The sequence below is a fragment of the Miniopterus schreibersii genome (assembly GCF_964146895.1).
Source record: "Miniopterus schreibersii genome assembly, chromosome: 17".
Taxonomy (NCBI): domain Eukaryota; kingdom Metazoa; phylum Chordata; class Mammalia; order Chiroptera; family Miniopteridae; genus Miniopterus; species Miniopterus schreibersii.
Genome location: NC_138117.1, coordinates 15698145 through 15717730, shown reverse-complemented (window position 1 = coordinate 15717730; position 19586 = coordinate 15698145). Strand labels below are relative to the sequence as shown.

The 19586-nt window shown below is 37.7% G+C and overlaps 1 protein-coding gene across 3 annotated transcripts in view; it reads right to left on the bottom strand.

Moving 5' to 3' along the window:
- The window catches only part of COL14A1 (collagen type XIV alpha 1 chain), a 157148-nt gene that overhangs the window by 122652 nt on the left and 14910 nt on the right, over positions 1-19586 (bottom strand). For all 3 annotated transcript variants that reach the window (XM_081116373.1, XM_081116374.1, XM_081116375.1), the window contains exons 4-8: positions 17108-17251; positions 13517-13600; positions 2638-2793; positions 1646-1765; positions 441-605 (exon numbers count right to left, since the gene is read on the bottom strand). In XM_081116373.1, the coding sequence (XP_080972499.1) occupies positions 441-605; positions 1646-1765; positions 2638-2793; positions 13517-13600; positions 17108-17251 (669 nt within the window). The remainder of the gene's footprint in view (positions 1-440; positions 606-1645; positions 1766-2637; positions 2794-13516; positions 13601-17107; positions 17252-19586) is intronic.

Here is a 19586-nt window from a genome sequence, read left to right as displayed (position 1 = left end):
AATAATACTGCATACCTGGAACTTTGTGCTTTCTTTAAGTAACTGCAGGACCTTAATTACTTAAAAATGACAAATTGGTTTCTCCATAGACTACCAGAAAAGAAACAGCCTACAGACAGATACTAAAGAGAAAAGTCCTGACTGGTAAAAGGTAACAAGTATGAACCTAACCATTGCATGTTCTGCTTTTCACAAAGTTTTTATGCAGAAAACTTTGCACCTAGAGGCCTTCACACTACAGGTACATGACAGTAGCCATCACTTCCATTGTAAATGTAAAGATGTAGGGCTCAGATCACATGACTCGTTGTGATGAGAGTCAAGACTAGAAAATGTGCAGGTCTCCTGGCTTCCCATGAAGTGTGTTTTGCATCTTAAATTATTTTAAGTGGTTGTGTGTCTGTCCCCATTTTTGAAACAGGACTATACATAACACATACCTATGGCAAACAGCTCCACACCAGATTCACGAAGGTTTCTGGATGGTGGAATAATATCATCCTGGGACTTCCCGTCTGTGATTAAAATGCCAATTTTGGATACTCCAGTCCTTGCTCCTGCTTCTGGCTTAAAGCTATTTTCAAAAATGTAGTTCAAAGCAAGACCTGGCAGAAAACAAGGAAAAATAAACACAAACCAACCACCTCTAATAAAAATCCTTCCAATCCTGCAAATGTAACCACAAGATGAGTAACTTATTGAACTAAAGGGATTTTTATTAGATGCAAACTTTCATCTTCATTTTTACAACAACCTCTTCACTGACAGATCGGATGAAAAACTAAAATCCACCAGAAGAGAGGCAATACAAATAACTGAATACTGCATCGTTTCGGAAGTTAACATTTACAAAGAACATTGAATTCGTGGCCAGCTAGACATTACAGATCTGTGTACAGAAAAATCTAAACCTTTATAAGTAAAGATAAAGCAAGAATGCCCAAATAACAGAGTCTGTTGCAAACATTATCACTACACTTTGTTTTGATAATCATGGCCCATAGAATCAAAAATTTCTTTCTATCTCTCTTTCTTAGAGGTAGTGGGGGAAGACCTCAAAGAGTAACTGAATTTCTGCCTTTTGAGTGTGACACTTTTCAGCAAGAAAAAATAAGAAATGCTGTAATATTGTTATAAGATTTGTGTTAAATATTTTGTTGTTGTTGTATTTAAAAAATACCCATTAGATTATGCCTCAAATTGGCAAAGCAATTGTCAGGATTTCTGTGGTTTCCTTAAAAGTCATGACAACATCTATATATTTTAATTGAGCATCTATATTATATGCCTGTGAAGGGAAATAGCATGCAGTAAGGGTAAAACCTGTGACAACCCCTTGTGGCTAGGATAATTATCACCTAAATATTCTTACATTCTCCGTTTATCAAAAATATCAGTGAGCCAAAGATCCACAGATATTTTCATGATAATGACTGATTGCAGAATAAGTGCCAAGAAACTACCTTCCTTGAATATAAGGTAGGAATTTGTTTTTATTTCATTGACAGGGTAGCTGGAGGAGAAAACAGGTGAAAAGAGAGGGAAGGAAAAAGACTCACAAAGGTTAATATAGCTACTGAACACTGGAGAAATAAAACTATTCTTAGGTAAAATATGTTGCTCAAAGTGTGGACCAAAAACATACCTGTTAGTGTATTTCCTCCCTTGTATGGCAGATTTCGGACAGCTTCGATCACCTCCTCTTTTGTGCTAAAGGCATTCAAGTGCCATTCTATTCTGGGGTCACCGCTATACTGTGCAAGACCTGGAAAAGAAAAGAAAGCCCACCCAGAAACGATGGGTTAATCAAAGTTCTAGTGGACTAGTCAAGAAGCGACAATGATGTACGACCTAATCCTTGCACCATTTTTTTCCCTACATTGCTATGTACTTTCAAGAAGGATTCCTGTGGGAGGTGGGGGGGGGGGGAGATTCCTGGCATTAATTTAAGGAATTAATCAGGAGAATTAATTATCTGGGGGCTGAGGAAATGTATCTGTTTTCTAGCCATTTAGAAGTGATCACCTAACTGGGTACTTAGTGTGTGTTTTTAAAAGTCTGATTATGTTTGTAGATGAAAGGTCTAGCTTTATATGTATGTTTTTATTCTCAAAAGAAGGAGTTTCCTTAATGGCCATTTAAAAGCAAAATTAGGGGACTTTTTGTAATAAAGTGAACACGTTGCTCAAAGATTTTAAGTTTTTTTAGTTGCTTTTTATCTCAGCTAGATTTAATGTGGCAAAGATTATCTTGTACTATAAAACTCTTTCCAATTTCCACTTGTTTTAGTTTAATGTTTCACTAGACTGAGCTGTTTCCTTTAAAAAGAAAACTTTTACCTGATAAACTCACAAGCCAACTCTAACTTTTAAAATATTATTATTATTATTATTATTAGACAGAGAAGATTTTGACTTCCACAAAATTAAAACGTGTTCAATAATTAATTGAATGACAATATCATAGCAAAATTAGTAGGAATAAATATTTACTGATCCTAACTCGCACTTTGGGGAACACCACCATAGTTGATCCTGCAATTCTGAAAGCCACTTGGTAGAGTTTTTGAAATTTCTTAAGAAGCTTCCCCAAAGTATTACACTGACAGCTGACTGCTGTTAATAGCAGAATGTGTACCGATTCGTGTCTTCTCTGAGCCCACATCGAATGCTGTAACCAGGTTTTCCAAGAAAAGCCGAACTAGCCTGAAGTTGAATCTTCCAATACTCCACGAGCCATCAACCAGGATTACAATATCAGCAATAGCTGGAGTTTGACAGAAAAATTTCACTTCTGCAAAGTACAAACCAGAAAAGCACCCGTGTTACCGTTGGAACTTTTAAAAGAGCGAGTCTATTTTAATGTCTTTCAAATAACTTAGTACTAAGAATACAATAAGGCAACCAGATTTTTACAACCCTTCCCTTAAATGCATTTTCAGTGGGAAAAATTCATGGTAATAGCTGGCTGTAGAGCCAGGGTTCTGGAAATAGTGAAGCACTGGCAGGTTCACACCATCCTGGCAACTCAAGCCTTCTGCATATTTGAGAAAGTAATGTCTGTGCAAAATCATCCAGCTTTGGTTTCAGCCTGCAGAGTCTTTCCAGGAAAGGTCTCAGCAACACCAGGGTGAGAGAGTAAGCAGAGATGGGGAGGGTGGCCAGGGAGCAGAGGCTTATCCTGTTCTGATAAGCAAGCTAGAGGGAGTGACAGAAGAGAAATAAGGGCTTCCCGAATTCAAGGATAAGTCAGGGCCATGCACTCAGTCTAGGAAAGGCACACAGACCTTTGCTAAAGTAGGAAGGGTTTGTGGAAGAAGAAAACTGGAAAGGGCCCAAGAGTCTGTCCAGATTCAAATTCTTGTGTCCATAGCAGTCCCCCCTCCTCCGGGAGGGATACATTCCAAGACCCACCAGTAGATTCCTGAAACCACGATAATATCGATCCACATATATGCACCCATATATGTTTCTTTCTATACACGCAAACCTATGAGAAAGTTTTGACTTCTCTTTGGCATATCCTAACTGCTGGCATCACTATTCTTGCACTTTGGGGTCATTATTAAGTCAAAGGTGACCTGAACACAAGCACTGCGATACCTCGACAGTTTATCTGATCACCTAGGTGACTAAGCGACTAACAGGTGGGAAGCAGAGACAGTGTGGATACGCTGGACAAAGGGATGATTCACGACCTGAGCGGGGTGGATCAAGATGGTGCAGGATGGTGGGATATTTCTTCACATTACTCAGAATGGTGCACAATTTAAAACTTACCAATTGTTTATTTCTGGAATTTCCCATTTAATATGTTCGGGCCACAGTTGACCACAGGTAACTGAAACCACACAAAGCCAGACAGCCTATAAGGGGGGGGCTACTGTATTGTGTCCTTGTGGCTATAAGATTTTCTCCCTTAAAAGCATCTCAGTAATTGATTTTTTAAATGGCTCAAGTAGGTCTCAGAATAAGGCTGTAGAACAGGATGCCCAGGGGCTGGAAAGTCCCAGCCTGCAGCGATTATGGGCAAGGTGCCAAGGGCAGACAGCTGTCCCCGCAACAAAGGAGGAGGCTGTGATCCGCAGGGTAGGTCTGCGCTTGACTAGGTGAAAACTGCCACTTTCATGCACACAGAACCAAGATGCTAAAATATTCTTAATGTGCTTAAGAACCCTTGAAAATTACACGGTATTGTTAGTACCTTTAGTAGCATTCCTTCTCACTGTAATTTGTGCTCCCCAAAAAACTGTTTAACTTTGCTGAATTTTCATATTGGGACTGGAAATCATGAAGAGTGTGTGTGTGTGTGTGTGTGTGTGTGTGTGTGTTTCTTTGTGTCTTGCTCTCAACTTCTTGAAACTGCCCAACAAATCCTCAGGGTTTTTTTCTAACACTAAATGACAATAAGACAATATTTGAAATATAATTTATGCAATAAAACCCAAAATAAAAGTATTCATAAATAAATTGTTTTTCCTGGGAGAAAAACAGTTGAATTGCTATGGTTGGGCTAGGCAGTTTAATATATATCTCTGCCCCTAGCAAGCCACACTTTGCTAAAAGGATCTTGTTTTTTTCCCCCAGACACAAATATGCATGGAATATCTAGATCCTTTTACCAGATGGGGAAAAAATGTATCTGCCAATGAAATACTCAGATATTCATATGGAAACTATACAGTACAGCTCAATCCAAAGTTGATATATTACATTTAAGGTAGCAAATTTCCCTTCTTTAATAACGAAATACAAAGCCACCACCAACTTGGGGTATGATCCTACTGTATCAGACTGAAATATTCTAAAACAGAATACTGCAAGCAATCATGGGATAGAAATTTATTTTTTTTAAATAATCAAGAAAATTGAAGTCTGATGAAGCATTACGAATCTATTTCTCTCATTTTTAATGGGGAAACTTGCCTCAAACTGAGAGTAGTTTTCTTTCTTTTCCAAAACTATTGGGAATATTATTTCACTTTTTTGTTTGGGTACATTGAAAATATGGTCTTAGAAAGGGAACAACTCTCTGTTTATGTAGAAGAGGAGACTATGAAAACAGTATTTTCTATTTCAAAATTTTTCCAATAAAATGTTCTGTCTTTTGAGCTCAGTCAAGTCATTTTGACTTGGAGATATAAATTCTATATAGTTCCAAAGTAAGATATAAAATTAATTGACTATAAATCAGAAGATAATTAAATATTTAAGTATATGGTTAAAACACCTGCAGGATCGGTGTGCTGAAAATTACACTTGATAGAAGAAATCAAAAAAGACGTAACTAACTAACCAACTAACTAACTAACTAACTAAATAAATAAATAAATGGAGAGGTTTACCATGTTCATGGATTGGAAGACTGAACACAGTAGAGATGCAATTATATCCAAATTTACCTATCGGTTTAATATGATTCCTACCAAACCTCAAAAAAGCTTTTTTTAGATATAGCCAGGATTATTCTAAAATTTATAAGATACAAACCCTAGACAAAGAAGATATTTAGCCTACTAACTATACAGATTTAGTAATCAGTCTAGTCTGGTATCTCAGAGGAATAGGCACATATATTAATGGAAAAGAATAGAAAAGCCAAAAAGAGACCCATACAAATATGCTCAACTATATGACTTAAAATCTAATTTTAGACAAATGTGCAAAAATACTTCAACAGATGGTGCTGGAACAATTGGATATTCATGCAAACAAACAAACAATTTGATCAAAACCTCATACCTTATACCAAAATTAATTCAAAGTGAATCATCAACTTAAATGTAATTAATTCTATCTCTCTTTCCCTCTTCCTTCCTCTCTCTAAAATATATATATATATATATATATATATATATATATATATATATATTTTAATGTAATTAAGTAAAACTATGAAATTTTTAGGAAAAAATAGAAGAAAATATTTGGAATGTAGAGCTAGACAAAGAGTTCTTAAAGCTAGCACCAAAGTACAAACCCATAAAAAGAAAAGTTGATAAATTGGACTTCATCAAAATAAAATACTGTGCTCTATAAAAACTCATATGAAGAAAATGGAAAGATAAGCTACAAATTGGGAAAAATATTTCCAAACCACACACTCAACAAAGGATTATTAGTACATAGAATACATAAAGAACTCTCAAACTCACTAGTAAATAAAACCAAACAATGCAATTAGAAAATGGGTAAAAGACTTGAACAGCTCTTTCACCAGAGGATATACAGATGGCAAGTAAGCACATGAAAAGATGTTCACCATTGTTAACCATCAGGAAAGTGCAAATTAAAACCACAATGAGTTTTCACTGTACACACCAATACAAAACAGCTAAAAATAAAACAGGGATAACAAATATTGGAAAGTAAGTGTAGAAACTGGATCACTCACACATTGCTCAGGGGACTATAGAATGGTATAACCACTCTGAAAACAGTTCGGCAGTTTCTTTAAAAAGTACACATAAAATTACCATACACACCAAACAATTGCACTCATGGGCATGGATTCCAGAAAAATAGAAATTTACATTCACACAAAAAACTGTACACAAATATTCATAGCAGTTTTAGTCATAATAGCCAAAAACTTAACTTAGTCCAGGTGCCCTTCAAAGGTTAATGGTTAAACAAACTGTGGGACATCCATACCATGTACTATTTACTACTCAGTAATAAAAAGAAAATAACTACCATACACACAACCTGGATGAATCTTCAGGGAATTGTCCTGAATATTTACCTATCTTGCTGTCTAAAAATTCTACTCTCATCTCTATATCCAGGAGAAATTCTTGCACCTATACAACAGGAAGCAAGTAGAAGTTGGATGGTAGCACTTTTAACAATAGCAAAAAGCTGGAAACACCTCATATGCCCATCAGTGGGAGAGTGGGTCAGTAACTGTGGCATATAATGAAGTATTATATAAGAACAAAAGTAAATGAGCTGCACTGAAAATAAGTCCCGAAAGATTGCTATTAGCATGATCTCTTTTTATAAAGGTAAAAATAACTGATACAAAAATATTCTCTTTTTAGAAATATATATGAATACAGTAGATCTATATAAAATGAAAAGTAAGGGGCTGATAAAGACAGTGTCCAACATGGTGATTGCCTTGCGTATGGGGAACCAAGGAGTTGGGATGGTGATATGGGGTTGTGGTCAAAGGCTTAGTTTATTTTGGGTGGGGGAGGGGTTTGTGTGCATAAGACATTAAAATAACTAAATAATTGATTTGAAAAGTAATCCTCTCTGGCATGCAGAAAATATTAAGTAAAAAATTAATTGTAGTGTTTATATCACACAACATAAGCATCCAACTTTAAAAACAAGCTGCAATTCCAGACATTTCATTTGAAATGAAGACCTGTGCCCTGTTTTCTAGTTCAAGTCCAGTCTCTTTTAGATCAGCAGGAAGATGTTTTTAAGGATTTCAGGAGTCAAAATCTGTAATTGAATCTGCATTCCAAAGTGTGATTTTTCTCTTCAAGATTAGTGTACACTCACTTGGGAATGTAAAAACGTATTTTTATTCAAATGCCCTAAACCCTGGTTATTAGCAGCCAGATAAATCTAATACAATGATCTGAAGGGCTATTTCCCACTCTAGCAGGCATGAATGCAGTGTACCCAGCTCTGGTCAGCTTTAGAGTAGGTAGAACTCTCTCTATGGCATGTACTATGCTTACCCTATCAGCAGGTTTGTCTGCACCAGAGGCAGACAAATGTCCACATACTTGGGGCAAGACGTGGTTTGAAAGCCGCCACGTTCAAGTACAATAATCCCACATCTCAAGCATAACTCTAGCTGCTATAGTGAATCTTTTAAGAAACACTTTCAAATTTTTATTAAAGTCTGAGTATATTCAAATGTTATTCAAAAATAAGAGCTCAGATTTATCACTGATGACAAATAATATCTCCTTCCACTGGCAAATACATTACTCATTTCAGCATCCTTCAATGGAGAGAGACCAATCAGAAAGAAAGCATTAAGCATCTTAATGTGCTAGGGACTTGAGTGGTGAAAAAACAGACACACCTGGGAGCCCAGGTGACTGCTTTGCAAAGCTCAGCAGCCAAATATAATTTAAAACTGCATTTCAAAGGGATAATAAGTCCATACGCTATTACTGTTAAAACTATATTTCATAACCAATTATTTTAAATAAAATAAATTTTTTAACCTCAATATTGCATTGAAAGTTAAAGCAAAGCAGCAAAGAAAATGACCTTAAACTGTATTTTAATTCAGCTCTTGGTTTAACATTGTCTTTACCTAAAATACAATTCTGAAAATACAGGTAGTGTTAAAAACAACAAAAAAAGGGAAAAAAATGCTAAGCAGCTGACTGCAGTCAAAGGAAAGCACCCATCACAGACATAGTAACATTCTGATGTCACAGATAAAACTGGAAGGAACTATTCCCATTATATTCTACACCTTCTGGAGGTGCATAAGGAGGGGGCTTGGGAAAGCTAACAATTTGCCAACACGCTGTATCTGAAAGTTATGTACATGAAGCCTCACCTGCCTCTCTTTACTGCTTCTGCATTTTACCTGGTTTGTTGTACAATCACTGGACTATTACGATTTGTTTCCACTTCTATCTCCTGGCCTAGACTGAATGCTTGAGAGGTAAGAATTTGTGCTTTATCTTCTCCCTTTTTTCTGGCTCAGCTCTTGGCATATAGCTCATCAGTGAATGTGAACTACATTGAATTTTGCTGTTGAGAAAAATTCCTCTTTTCACATAATTCATCTGTCCACAGGGCACTAGAAAAATGAACCACAACGGCTGAATTAAATGTGGTCTCTCCTCCTGCCCTGCTCCACGACCACACTGGGAAAGCGATTCCAGTTATTTAGGGATCAGGGAGATTGTATCAGCTTTGCCTGTCTTCCTTGATACTTTTCCAGTGCTGGAGGCAAAGCTGAATGAAAGGCGAGTGTGCACTATTTTTACTCACATTATTTTAACACGCAATCAGAAAAATCTCACGATAATTTTCCCCAGCATTAGTCTGATTCATTTAGTGGCTTTGAATTATTTTTTTCTATGCCACTAGCAAAATACCTAGGTACACCACTCCTAAACCAAGACATACGAAGGAAAGCTGTGGTCATAGAACAATTTTTTCACTTCAGGTCAAGTTTTCAAACTAAGAGGTCGCTCTCATGATTGGCTTCAGCTGCATCGCTGGATTACAAAAAAAAAAAGAGTTAATATCGTTTTACATTGTTAAGAGTTCAATGGTTCTGAAACGGTTTGTTCAATACATTGGCACATCTAATACAACATCCTTGTGGAGAGCCACTAATTGTTCTCATTTTTCGGAAAATGAAATTGAGGTTCAGACAGACAAGTGAATGGCTTGGTGGTTCTAAATATTTGGTCCAATATGCCGTTCCCATCACACCATGTTGCTACCACCACAGACGATGTCCTCACATGGATGGATGGCCACTAGTTAGTTACCTGTCAGATTAACATTACAATCTGTCCATCAGCAGATGGGAAGCAGGAGGCTGATTTCAGTTGTACTTGGGGTTCACATTAATCAAAGTGAACTTAGTCCAGTCTTGGAGTAGACTTGCCTTTCAAAGCATCCCTGACAGATGACTACACCCTACAACGGCACCTCCCATCCCTGTCTTCTCTTATTCTGTTTTATGTTTCTTTGCAGAACTTCCTGCTTCCTAGAAATATACTACATAGTGGTAGTTAATTTTATGTGTCAACTTGACTAGTCCATGAGGTGCCCAGACATCTGAGTGGTCTGTGTTTCTGGGTGAGACGAACACTCGAATCTGCAGGCTGAGGAAAGCGGATGGCCCTCCCTCGTGTGGGTGGCCCTCATCCAACTGACTGAAGACCTGAACGGAACAAAGAGGCTGAGTAAAAGGTAAGTGCTCCTGCCTGGCTGCCTGAGTTGGAACACTGGGCTCAAACTGAAACACACGCTCTTCTTGGATATGGAGCCTGCCAGTTTTCAGACTGGAACTTACACAATGGGCTCTCCTGGGTGTCCAGCTTGCCAACTGCAAATTTTGGGATTCTAGCCTCCAAAATCACATGACAATTCCTTACAAGAAATCTCTCTCTCTATGTATATATATGTCCTTGATTAATCATATAGTCATTTATTTATTGACTATGGCAGACACTTTTCATTGCTTTCTACCATTTAATGACTGCTTTCATCAGATGCTTTGCATATGTCTTTTCCATTTAAGCCTGATATTAATTCTGTAAGATAGATGTTCTTCTCACTCCGCTAAAAAAGAAAGGTTAAGTAATTTGAAAGGTTAAATAACTTGCCCATCATCACACTGGGCAGGTAGAAAAGCTGGAATTCAAATCCAGAACTGACTCCATAGCCTAAATCACTTAGCTATTGGACTATTCAACTCTTATCACAGAAGTATTTGAAAGGAAAGAAGGGAGAAAGTGGGGGTGGGGGGAGAGGAGAAGAGAGGGAAAGGGAGGGATGGGAGGGAGGAAAGGAAGGAGGAGGAGGGAAGGAAGGAGGAAAGGAGGGAGGGGGAGGGAGGAAAGGAGGGAGGAGGGGAGGGAGGGAGGAAACATTGCCAAGCCTTGCAATCAAACATAGCCTGAAATCAAAGGCATACTCATTTCTGCAATATCTAACCTGGAATAAATAACACCATGACAACTTGCAGGCATGAGATGCCAAGTCCCTGAACCACAGCCAAAAGAACATTTCTGTCACTCATGGCCCTGCATCTCAACAGTAACTGGCAATCCTGTAAACATCACATTTCTCCTTTGCTCATAAACCACAAGAGACTTGGAGAGAGCATGACAGCTGTCTTCAAATATTAAAAGGGCTGTCATACAGAAGGGCAATTAGGAGTGTTCTGTATGCCCACAAAGAGACAGATTTCAACTCAATTCAAGAAAGAACTTTCTAACAGTTGAGATTTCCACAGACCACTGCCTCGGAAAACAGTGAGATCTTTGTCAATAAAAGCAGATGTCAGACAACCCTTGATGGCATGGCTGAAGAGCCTCAACCATCTTCCCAAATGCTTGAACTACATGACTCTCAAAGTACCTTCCAGCTCTAAATTTGAAGATTATTTCTTCCCTCCCCCACCTACCAAGTTAAGCCTAAACTATTCACTGTGCTCTTCAAAGCTCTCCGTAACTCAGCTCCACTTGACCTGTCCATAGTTATTTCTCACTTCATCATAATGCAATTCCTCTTCTTCCTCCAAACAACATTCTCATCTCTGAGACTTCTGACTCCATTCTTAGCCCCACCCCCTTTACCATCTCTTCCTATCTATCCACTCCAAACTCTACCTACCACAATGGAAGATACCCAAAACGGGTTTTACTTCCTTTGAAAAGATATGGTCCTTTAAAAATACTTTTATATAAAGCTTGCTCTAAAATTTTATTTGTACAATTCTCTGGTTATTTCCTGTTTATCATAAATTAATACTAACCCAAGAGAGGGTACTTGGCCTAACCATCACTACTTAAAACTAAAACACCCTCTCCCCAGGAGCCAGTGTATTACATTCACAATTATTTTCAGCTCTGTATGAAGTACTACATGATTTGACTATATGTTTACCTTGGTTGTTCAAGGTGATTTTCTGAAAAATACAACCACTCAATCATCCCTGTTACTTCAATTTATTAACAACAAACAGATCCTGACATTGCACCATTTCGAAGGCTGAAACACCTGCTCAATTTGACACCAACAGCCCTGCAGGTATAGAAACAAGATGTTTAACAGAAAATTCTTAGACAAGAAAAAAGGTATCCGTCAGACAAGCCCAAGCATACCTAAGGGGGACAGACTCTGCCAAAATCTATAGCAATGTTCATAGCTGAGAAGTGTCTGATTAAAAAGAAAAAAAGATATCTACAAGTTCTTTTAAAAATGAAAACGTCTCTAAGGCAGAGCTATGATTTCTTACCACCAGAGAAGCCACAGGTTAAGAATAATAAAATTAGCTGGAGGCCAACAGAAAAAAGGTGTCAAAATCTTTGAAAACTGTCTTATCAAGAGAGATGGGGTTGGGGGGCAAGAGAAAATTGGAGGTCTATTGCTAAGAGAATCCCATCCCCTTGCCCTCAGGGAAATCTCAGAATTTTACGCACAGGTAAAATGCACTTTGCAAGTGTTCCAGTGATTATTTTCTGAATGACTAATTCTGTCTCAGGTTTTGTTTGAATTCCTAAAAATATAGATTATAATGCCTCACATCAAGGCTATGCTCTTAGTAAAATGATCTTAGGAAAATACCTGCTTTCTAGCAAGAGGGACGACAAAGGAAGTATTTGTATTATACTAAGTTCCATATGGGAGAAAATTGTCTCTCCTATGAATTTGTTACTATGGACCAGCTCTGAATGTCCCAAGACAAAAAAATTAACACAAAATGATTCCAATTTGGTACCAACCAAAGCCCACCTCTCTAGAGAGGCACACTCCTAAACCACGCTTTAAAGAATTCCACAAATGAGCTCACAAACCAAAGTGACACATCAAACAAGGAAACAAGCACCACAAATGAAAACCAAGCTTAAAAGTAGCAAAGGCAGGCTTTTGAATTCGGGCAGGCAAATGCAATGCTCATGCAGTTTACAACTAGGCTACGGTGTCTCCTCTGTGCAATAACATAGAAAGTTCTGAAAATGACGAAGTGATGCACAGAACAAGAAATGCAAACGGCAGACTGTACCTATGTTTGTATATTCATAGAAGAGTTAGTTGTTGTATGAGGGCCTGTAATAGAGGAGAAAGGTTAGGAAATATTTAGGAGAAAATAATGACTGAACTGAGCTTTGAAAGGGAAAAACTGTTTTAAGCAGAGTGGTGATGTGGGGGGTGTTCCATGCAGAAGGTATGGCAGGTGCTATGACTTGTATGGGAGAGACCATGGTCTTTAAAGAATTTGAGAGACGGCCAGTGGGTAGAAAGCATTGAGTTGTTAGATGACGAAGGAGAGGAAGGCAGGTTTGTTAGCAGACATCGCAGGGCCTTGGAGGTCTTGCTAAGGGTACCGCCTCTATTCTAAGAGCAGTAGGAAGCTATTGAAGGGGTTTTAAGATGTGTATAGGGAGAAAATAAGGTCAGATTTATTTTTAAAAGATTGCTCTAATTTCTAAGTAGAGAACCCATTGAGATTTTGCTTATATATGTGTATATATATATAGTATCCAAGAAAGACATGGAACCTTAGCTGAGTACTGGCAATAGACACAGAAAGAAATGAACAGATTGTGTCAGTATTTCAACAGAAAATAAATTCACTAGAACTTGGTGGTGTGTTGAATACGGGAAAGTAAGGGAAGTGTTGACAGTTACGATGTGTGAGGAAGGAAGGAGGGGTGAAACGGGGCTGAGGAAGATTTTCACATTAGATCCCATCTTCCGATGGGATCAACAGCCACATATGTGTGCATTGCCTGTGTTACTAAAACAACTCAACCCCCAAAATAAGCAAATAAAAAAAAACTGACCTTCTGGTACAGATGGTTTATTCCCATTTACTTTGTCCACCTTGACTCTGGGTTTTGGATCCTTTCTTTTTTCCAAATCTTTAACTGGAAGAAAAGTAGAAGTACAGCAGCATGTTATGTTAAAGTCTAAAAAAAATAATCAGTGAGTTTTTCTAAAACCCTTGCAAGTACTGAGAGTACTAAGTAGAAATTAGCTCCGTGATAGAATCTTAGTCCCAAAGGCTGGAAGTGCTATTCTTTGCACCCGTGTCATGAGAAGGTGTAGAAAACACTTAAGAAATTACTTTGATCAGATACCCAGATGTGGAACTGCTGGGTCATATGGAACACCCCCTTCCTTAAATTCTCTTTTTCCTCAGGTTTTACAAAGACATTATCCTGGGTTTCTTGTATTCCTGTGACCCCTCCTTAACAGTCTCATTCTTTGGGTCCTTTTTCTGCTTCCATTCCTAAAGCATGATATACTAAATCTGCCTTGCATCTCTGTATGCCCCACCTATAATTTTATTATCTCACAAGTTTAATTCTCACCCTTCCTTGGGTAATTTCCAAATCTACATCTTCAATCCCACCCACATATAGGCCATGGCCTCAGATTGCTTACATGTGTGGGGAAAAAAAAAAAAAGTCAACAACTTTAATATAAGAAAATTATGCTGAGCAGTGCTAAAAGTAGAAATAGATCTGAGAAAGAATAATTGCAGGGACTTGGGAAACATCACCGGGAAAATGACATTTGAGGCAGACTTTGAAAGATGAGCCGATTCTGCAGGGAGAGCTAAGCAAAATGTCATTCCGAAGAGGCAAATGGTGGCTGAAAAGAAAGTTTGCTAAAATAGGGCCATCGCCCGGCCGGGCGTGGCTCAGCAGCTGAGCATCGACCTAGGATCTAGGCAATCAGGGTTCGATTCCCGGTCAGGGCACATGCCGGAGTTGAGGGCTTGATCAATGACTCTCTCATCATTGATGTTTCTCTCTCTCTTTCTCTCCTTTCCTCTCTCTGAAATCAATAAAGATATATTATAAATAAATAAATAAATAAATAAATAGAATAGGGCCATCAACCAGTCAACAAATGAAGGAGAAAAAATAACAGTCATCTTGAATCGGGCCACTAGGTCACATATAAGATGTAACACGTATGTCACAGGAAACTGCATTCTCCCTCACGCAGGGGGAGAATCAGTAGAAGACACACTGTCAAAGCAAAGTGGCATTAATCCTAACACTAGCTACCGTGCCCCTTCCTATGTGCTGAAATGAGCTAATCCACACAATAATACGTACATGTCATCACCCCCATTTGCAGGTGAGGTCACTGAGGCTAGACAAGGTTGAGTTGCTTGGTCAAATGCACGCACCAGACATGGCTTTTGTCTTCAAAACACAAAGACTGTTTCTTGGGCTTCCCTGTCTCATAAGATGGACTTCTGAAGAATTAAATTCCCTACACAATTCCAAATCTGTATTTACAGGAGTTGTCTGGATCATATTTTCCTGGATCCACCCATGAAAATTTTCCAGGGAAGGGAGACCAGGCTTTAGCTACATTTCAGAGGGAGCAAAAATGTAACTGAAATGCAAAATGGGGAAAAAGCCATCCAAACAAAGTTACTGTAATCTCATTCTTACAAACTGTTCTTGGGGTAGAGCTAATCTCTCTACCCTGCCAATAAAAACAGCATAGCTAAAAAATATAAGCTTACATATAATTTACCCAACTAACCAGTTAGATTGTTTCACTAAGATAATTTCAGCAGAGCTACGGGAGCTGAAAACAAAGGCAAGTTCTCTTAAGTGTTTAGAGTAAATAGCTACTGGGAAACCTTCTAAAGGCCACCTGTGTTTCTTAAGCTGCCCGGTCAGTGGAATATGCGAAATCAGTAATCACAATACCTTCAGACTATTGTAAAATGATCATTTCCCCTTGTCCCTTTTACTGCGTCTCACAAACTAAAGTTATTTTGCTTGTTCATGTAGGAATGTCAGAGGCCAGCAACTGAAGCACAGTGCCAATAAACTGAGACAGAAAGCTGTTTTATATTGAAAATAACATTAAAAACCTTTCCCTGGGCTTCCAGACAATGCAAATCTCAAAAGAATGCAACATTTAAAACATTTGTATGTCCTGCTGACAGATTTACCAAACATCTTTGTTCACAAATTTCAAGAGGTAGCAGGTTAACAAAGTTGTGGAGTTTTTTTTAATTTTTAAAAAAGTCACAAAATAGGTCTCATAAAACATTACTTAGAAGAGGAAGAAAAAAAGAGAGGGAGAGATTGGAAATCCAGATAAACCCTGCTGCACACACAGTTCTAGAACCCACAGCCTCCCATTTGTGGATTTAATCCCAGTGGCAAGATTTAAAAAGCTATTGTTACGTGAAATGATGTCTAGGATTTGCTTCAAAATAGTATGGGGGGTGGGGTAAGAGATGAAACAAGACTAGCCACGAATGGCTAATTGTTGAAGTCAGTGATGGATACTTAGGGGTTCATTGTACTATTCTGCTCATTTTTTATTATGTTTAAAATTGCCCTTAATTATAAGGCGGGTGCTTTGAAGAGTCTATCTTAACACTGAAGGAACACAAAAAGTTAAGCAGGAAGGGCCTCTCCCGTTTGCATTCATGATACACAGAGCTGTGCCCTCCACATTTGAAAGGCCACCTCCAAGAAGAAGTTGATATAGTCTCTAGTGACTAGAATATAAGGTCCATGGGGACAGGGATTTATCATGTCCCAATGCCCAGAATAGGGCCTGACACTTAGTAGACAAGCAATATCTTTTTTTATTTAAAAAAATGAATGAATGAATGAATGAATGAATATCTCCTGAAAGGCAGAAGAATCAGGGCCCATGTGAACAAGTTTTAAACTCAATTTCTAATGAAATGGTGCAGACACGGATTCGGCTGCCTGAGCGCTTTCTGCCCTGCTTAGAATTTCTCTGCACGCCCCACCCTTTCTTTGTTTGCACAACTGACTACTTGAGAAGTAGTTCCAATACGAAGCCATTCCCTATCCACTCTCTTCCCAGCCCATTACTGGGGCAGAGAGAGAACATCCCTTCACAGAGTCCTAAGTTTGTCTCTTTCTCTAATATTTACCATGTTGCATTTGTTCACAAATCTGTTGATCATGGGACCTAGCCAACATAAATGTCAACTGATTCGCTATTGGAAAGAGTTAAACTCCTTGTTGTATAGGTTGGTTTTATACAGGCTGGACTGGCACTTACTAGGAATACTATAGAGGAGGCAGAGGCACCATCCATTCAGTCATTCGTTAAGTATGTATTGAGCACCTATTACATGCTGGATAGATAAGATGTCTGGGGAAGGTTCAGCAGTGTCAGGAATAGCATTTGAAAACTAAAACTTAAAGGGTAGTGAAACAGGTGGAGCAAGAGGCAGAAGACGAGTATTAATGATAGAAGGAGCTCATGGAGCATTATACTAAATGTCTTTTAAGATCTCTTCAAACCTAAACAATTTAGAATTTTAGCCTGTTCCAATATTTACCACAGACTCAAACTCACACAGCTGGGACAGGTCCCATGGCAGCACCTTAAGACCTGTAAATACGTACTTCTGAATTGACCTTGGGCTGGCTTGCTTTCTTTGTCTTTATTGTAAGCAATAAGTTGAACGGTGTAATTCTGGTCTGGCATAAGACCTTGAATAATTGCTTTTGTCGCAGTGTTCTGGAGATTCAATTGATTGGTTTTTCCACCTATAATAAAACAGAAAGATAAGTCAGTTCTAAAAAGTAGGTGAACTGTGTACATTAAGAGATTTTACTAACCAGCAATCAAGATTTTAAAAGGGGAAGACATTTAAAATTATATATTATGGTATGTATGTGCATAGCACTTAATTTTAATATACTTTTCATGTTCAGTTGTACTCTTTGCATTAGAAAACTTAAAGTTGTTGGTTGTCTAAATTAGATAAAAACACATTCACAAAAATCTTTCATCATAACACTCGATTACTTTTTTACCATAGGAAAAACAATAGTACCAGATCAGAGGACAGGAAGCCGTCAACATCAGATATACTCCTCAAGGAAAGAATTTCATTTAAAAGTGAAAGGAAAGACATGGGCAGACTGAATGCAATTATCTATGCTGGAACTTTTTCTGTGGCCTTTCTAAAGCGGGTCAAAGCATCCTTGAAGCTCTAGCAATTTAATTATCTTAAATCTGAGCATCACTGGCTCAGGATGTTGAAGGAACCACTCATTACCTGGTTACTTAAAAGTTAGCCTGGTTCATGAAAAGATTCCAAACCCTCATTATCTCTCCATCAAATTAGATTGACATCTAAGGCTTTCCTTTAAAATGCTATGGATTAAATACTCAGTCTTCTATACAAAATCTCAAATATACCTTTCTTCTCTAATTTCTGGAGTGTTTACTATGTCTGAGAAAAGGGAAATTGATTTAAAGCATGTGCACTTCTAAAAGTAACAGCACAAAGGACCTGAATTCTCTGGTTTAATAAAACATAACACAGATTATAATATATTTTAATCACATTGTAATAAAAATTAATGACATTAAGTCTGAAATGTGATGCTATCATCATCCATGCCTCCTGCTATAAGAAGGCAGAATGGAGTGTTTCTCTTGCCAAAATCCATTTCCTTAAATGCATTTGTGTCCAAGATGTTAAATCTGGCTTCACGAACTTCTATCAATTAAAACCCATCTAGGACAAAAAAATTATCTTAGAAAACTTCATAGAAGAATCCCTCTCTGAGAGGCATGCGGTGTATTATTTTAAAGGCTTTGCGAATCCTGCAATAAATAAGCTTTAAACTCTGTTTAAAATAGCACTTCTCAAATTTATTTGACCATTAAACTATTTGGTTGTATAATAGCTATTAGCCTCCTACAGGATACCATGAAATATGCTTTACGAAAAATTGATATAAACAATACTTGAAACATATCTTGTAGTGCTAAACATCTACAAAACCCATTAATGACTAGATATACTTACTACTCTTTTTATTTACTCAATTTATTTTATGTTTGATGAAGCAGATACCAGAGTGTCAAGACTGTCTTATTCGATTGGGCTGCTGCATGAAGGACATTAGGTCACTGAGGAAAATAAACCCAGTATTTATGAAGGAATAATTTGCTTTCGCCCTCAATTATTATTTTGTTACTGGAGGTGTGTGAACAAGAGTTGGAAATGTCTGACTCCTCAATGGCACCTGCATGGGGGCACTTCATAGTTTGGTATTATCAGCAATTAATGAGGAAAAGTTGACACATTCATCACCTGGAAGAAAAATTCACCTTTCGAGATCTGACATGGGAAGTTCTCAGCTGTACCACATATTAGCAATTCATATTTTGACCTTTAGAATCATACTAATGTTCAAGAATCTCTTAAACTGAAATTTCCCAGAATGGCTTATTTTAGAAAACAAACTATATTTTTAAAAGTCAGAGTTATTTCAAAATTGGGCCATGTTCCAAAATGAAAACTCTGAACCAAACAAAGTTTGAGAATAAAATATTGCTTTCTACAAGTGAGTCACTTCTGTCAGCCAACACAGGGAAAGCTGGCATCTGGTAGCACTAAACCAGAAGTCATTCCAAGAAACCTATGTATAATATTTGCTAATAAAAGAAGGTTCCTTTTTAGTGACAGAGCAAGAAGCCAGGTGTTCTATCCGCTTGTTGTGTTTGAGATTTTAAATCTGTTATTAGGTAAGAGGTCCTCACTTAGAACAATAGACCATCTGTCTGCCTGACTTAATGAGTTGGGGAAAGGTCTCCAACGGAAAAGGAGTCCACCTCCATACAGCCATCTTTATCATCAGTAAAGAAAAAAAGTATTTATATAAATATACATGTATATTATACAAATGTGTTATTATTAAGTACATATTATGTACTATGTGAAAATGGATCCTAGAAGAAATGAGAGCTAATGGTACTAGAGATACTAACGAGCAACTTTTTTTACATAACTACTTTATCTTCCTGATCAATAAATTTGTTTAACTTTGCTTCTCCTGCTTTATCACTTATTTTTACAATATCTAC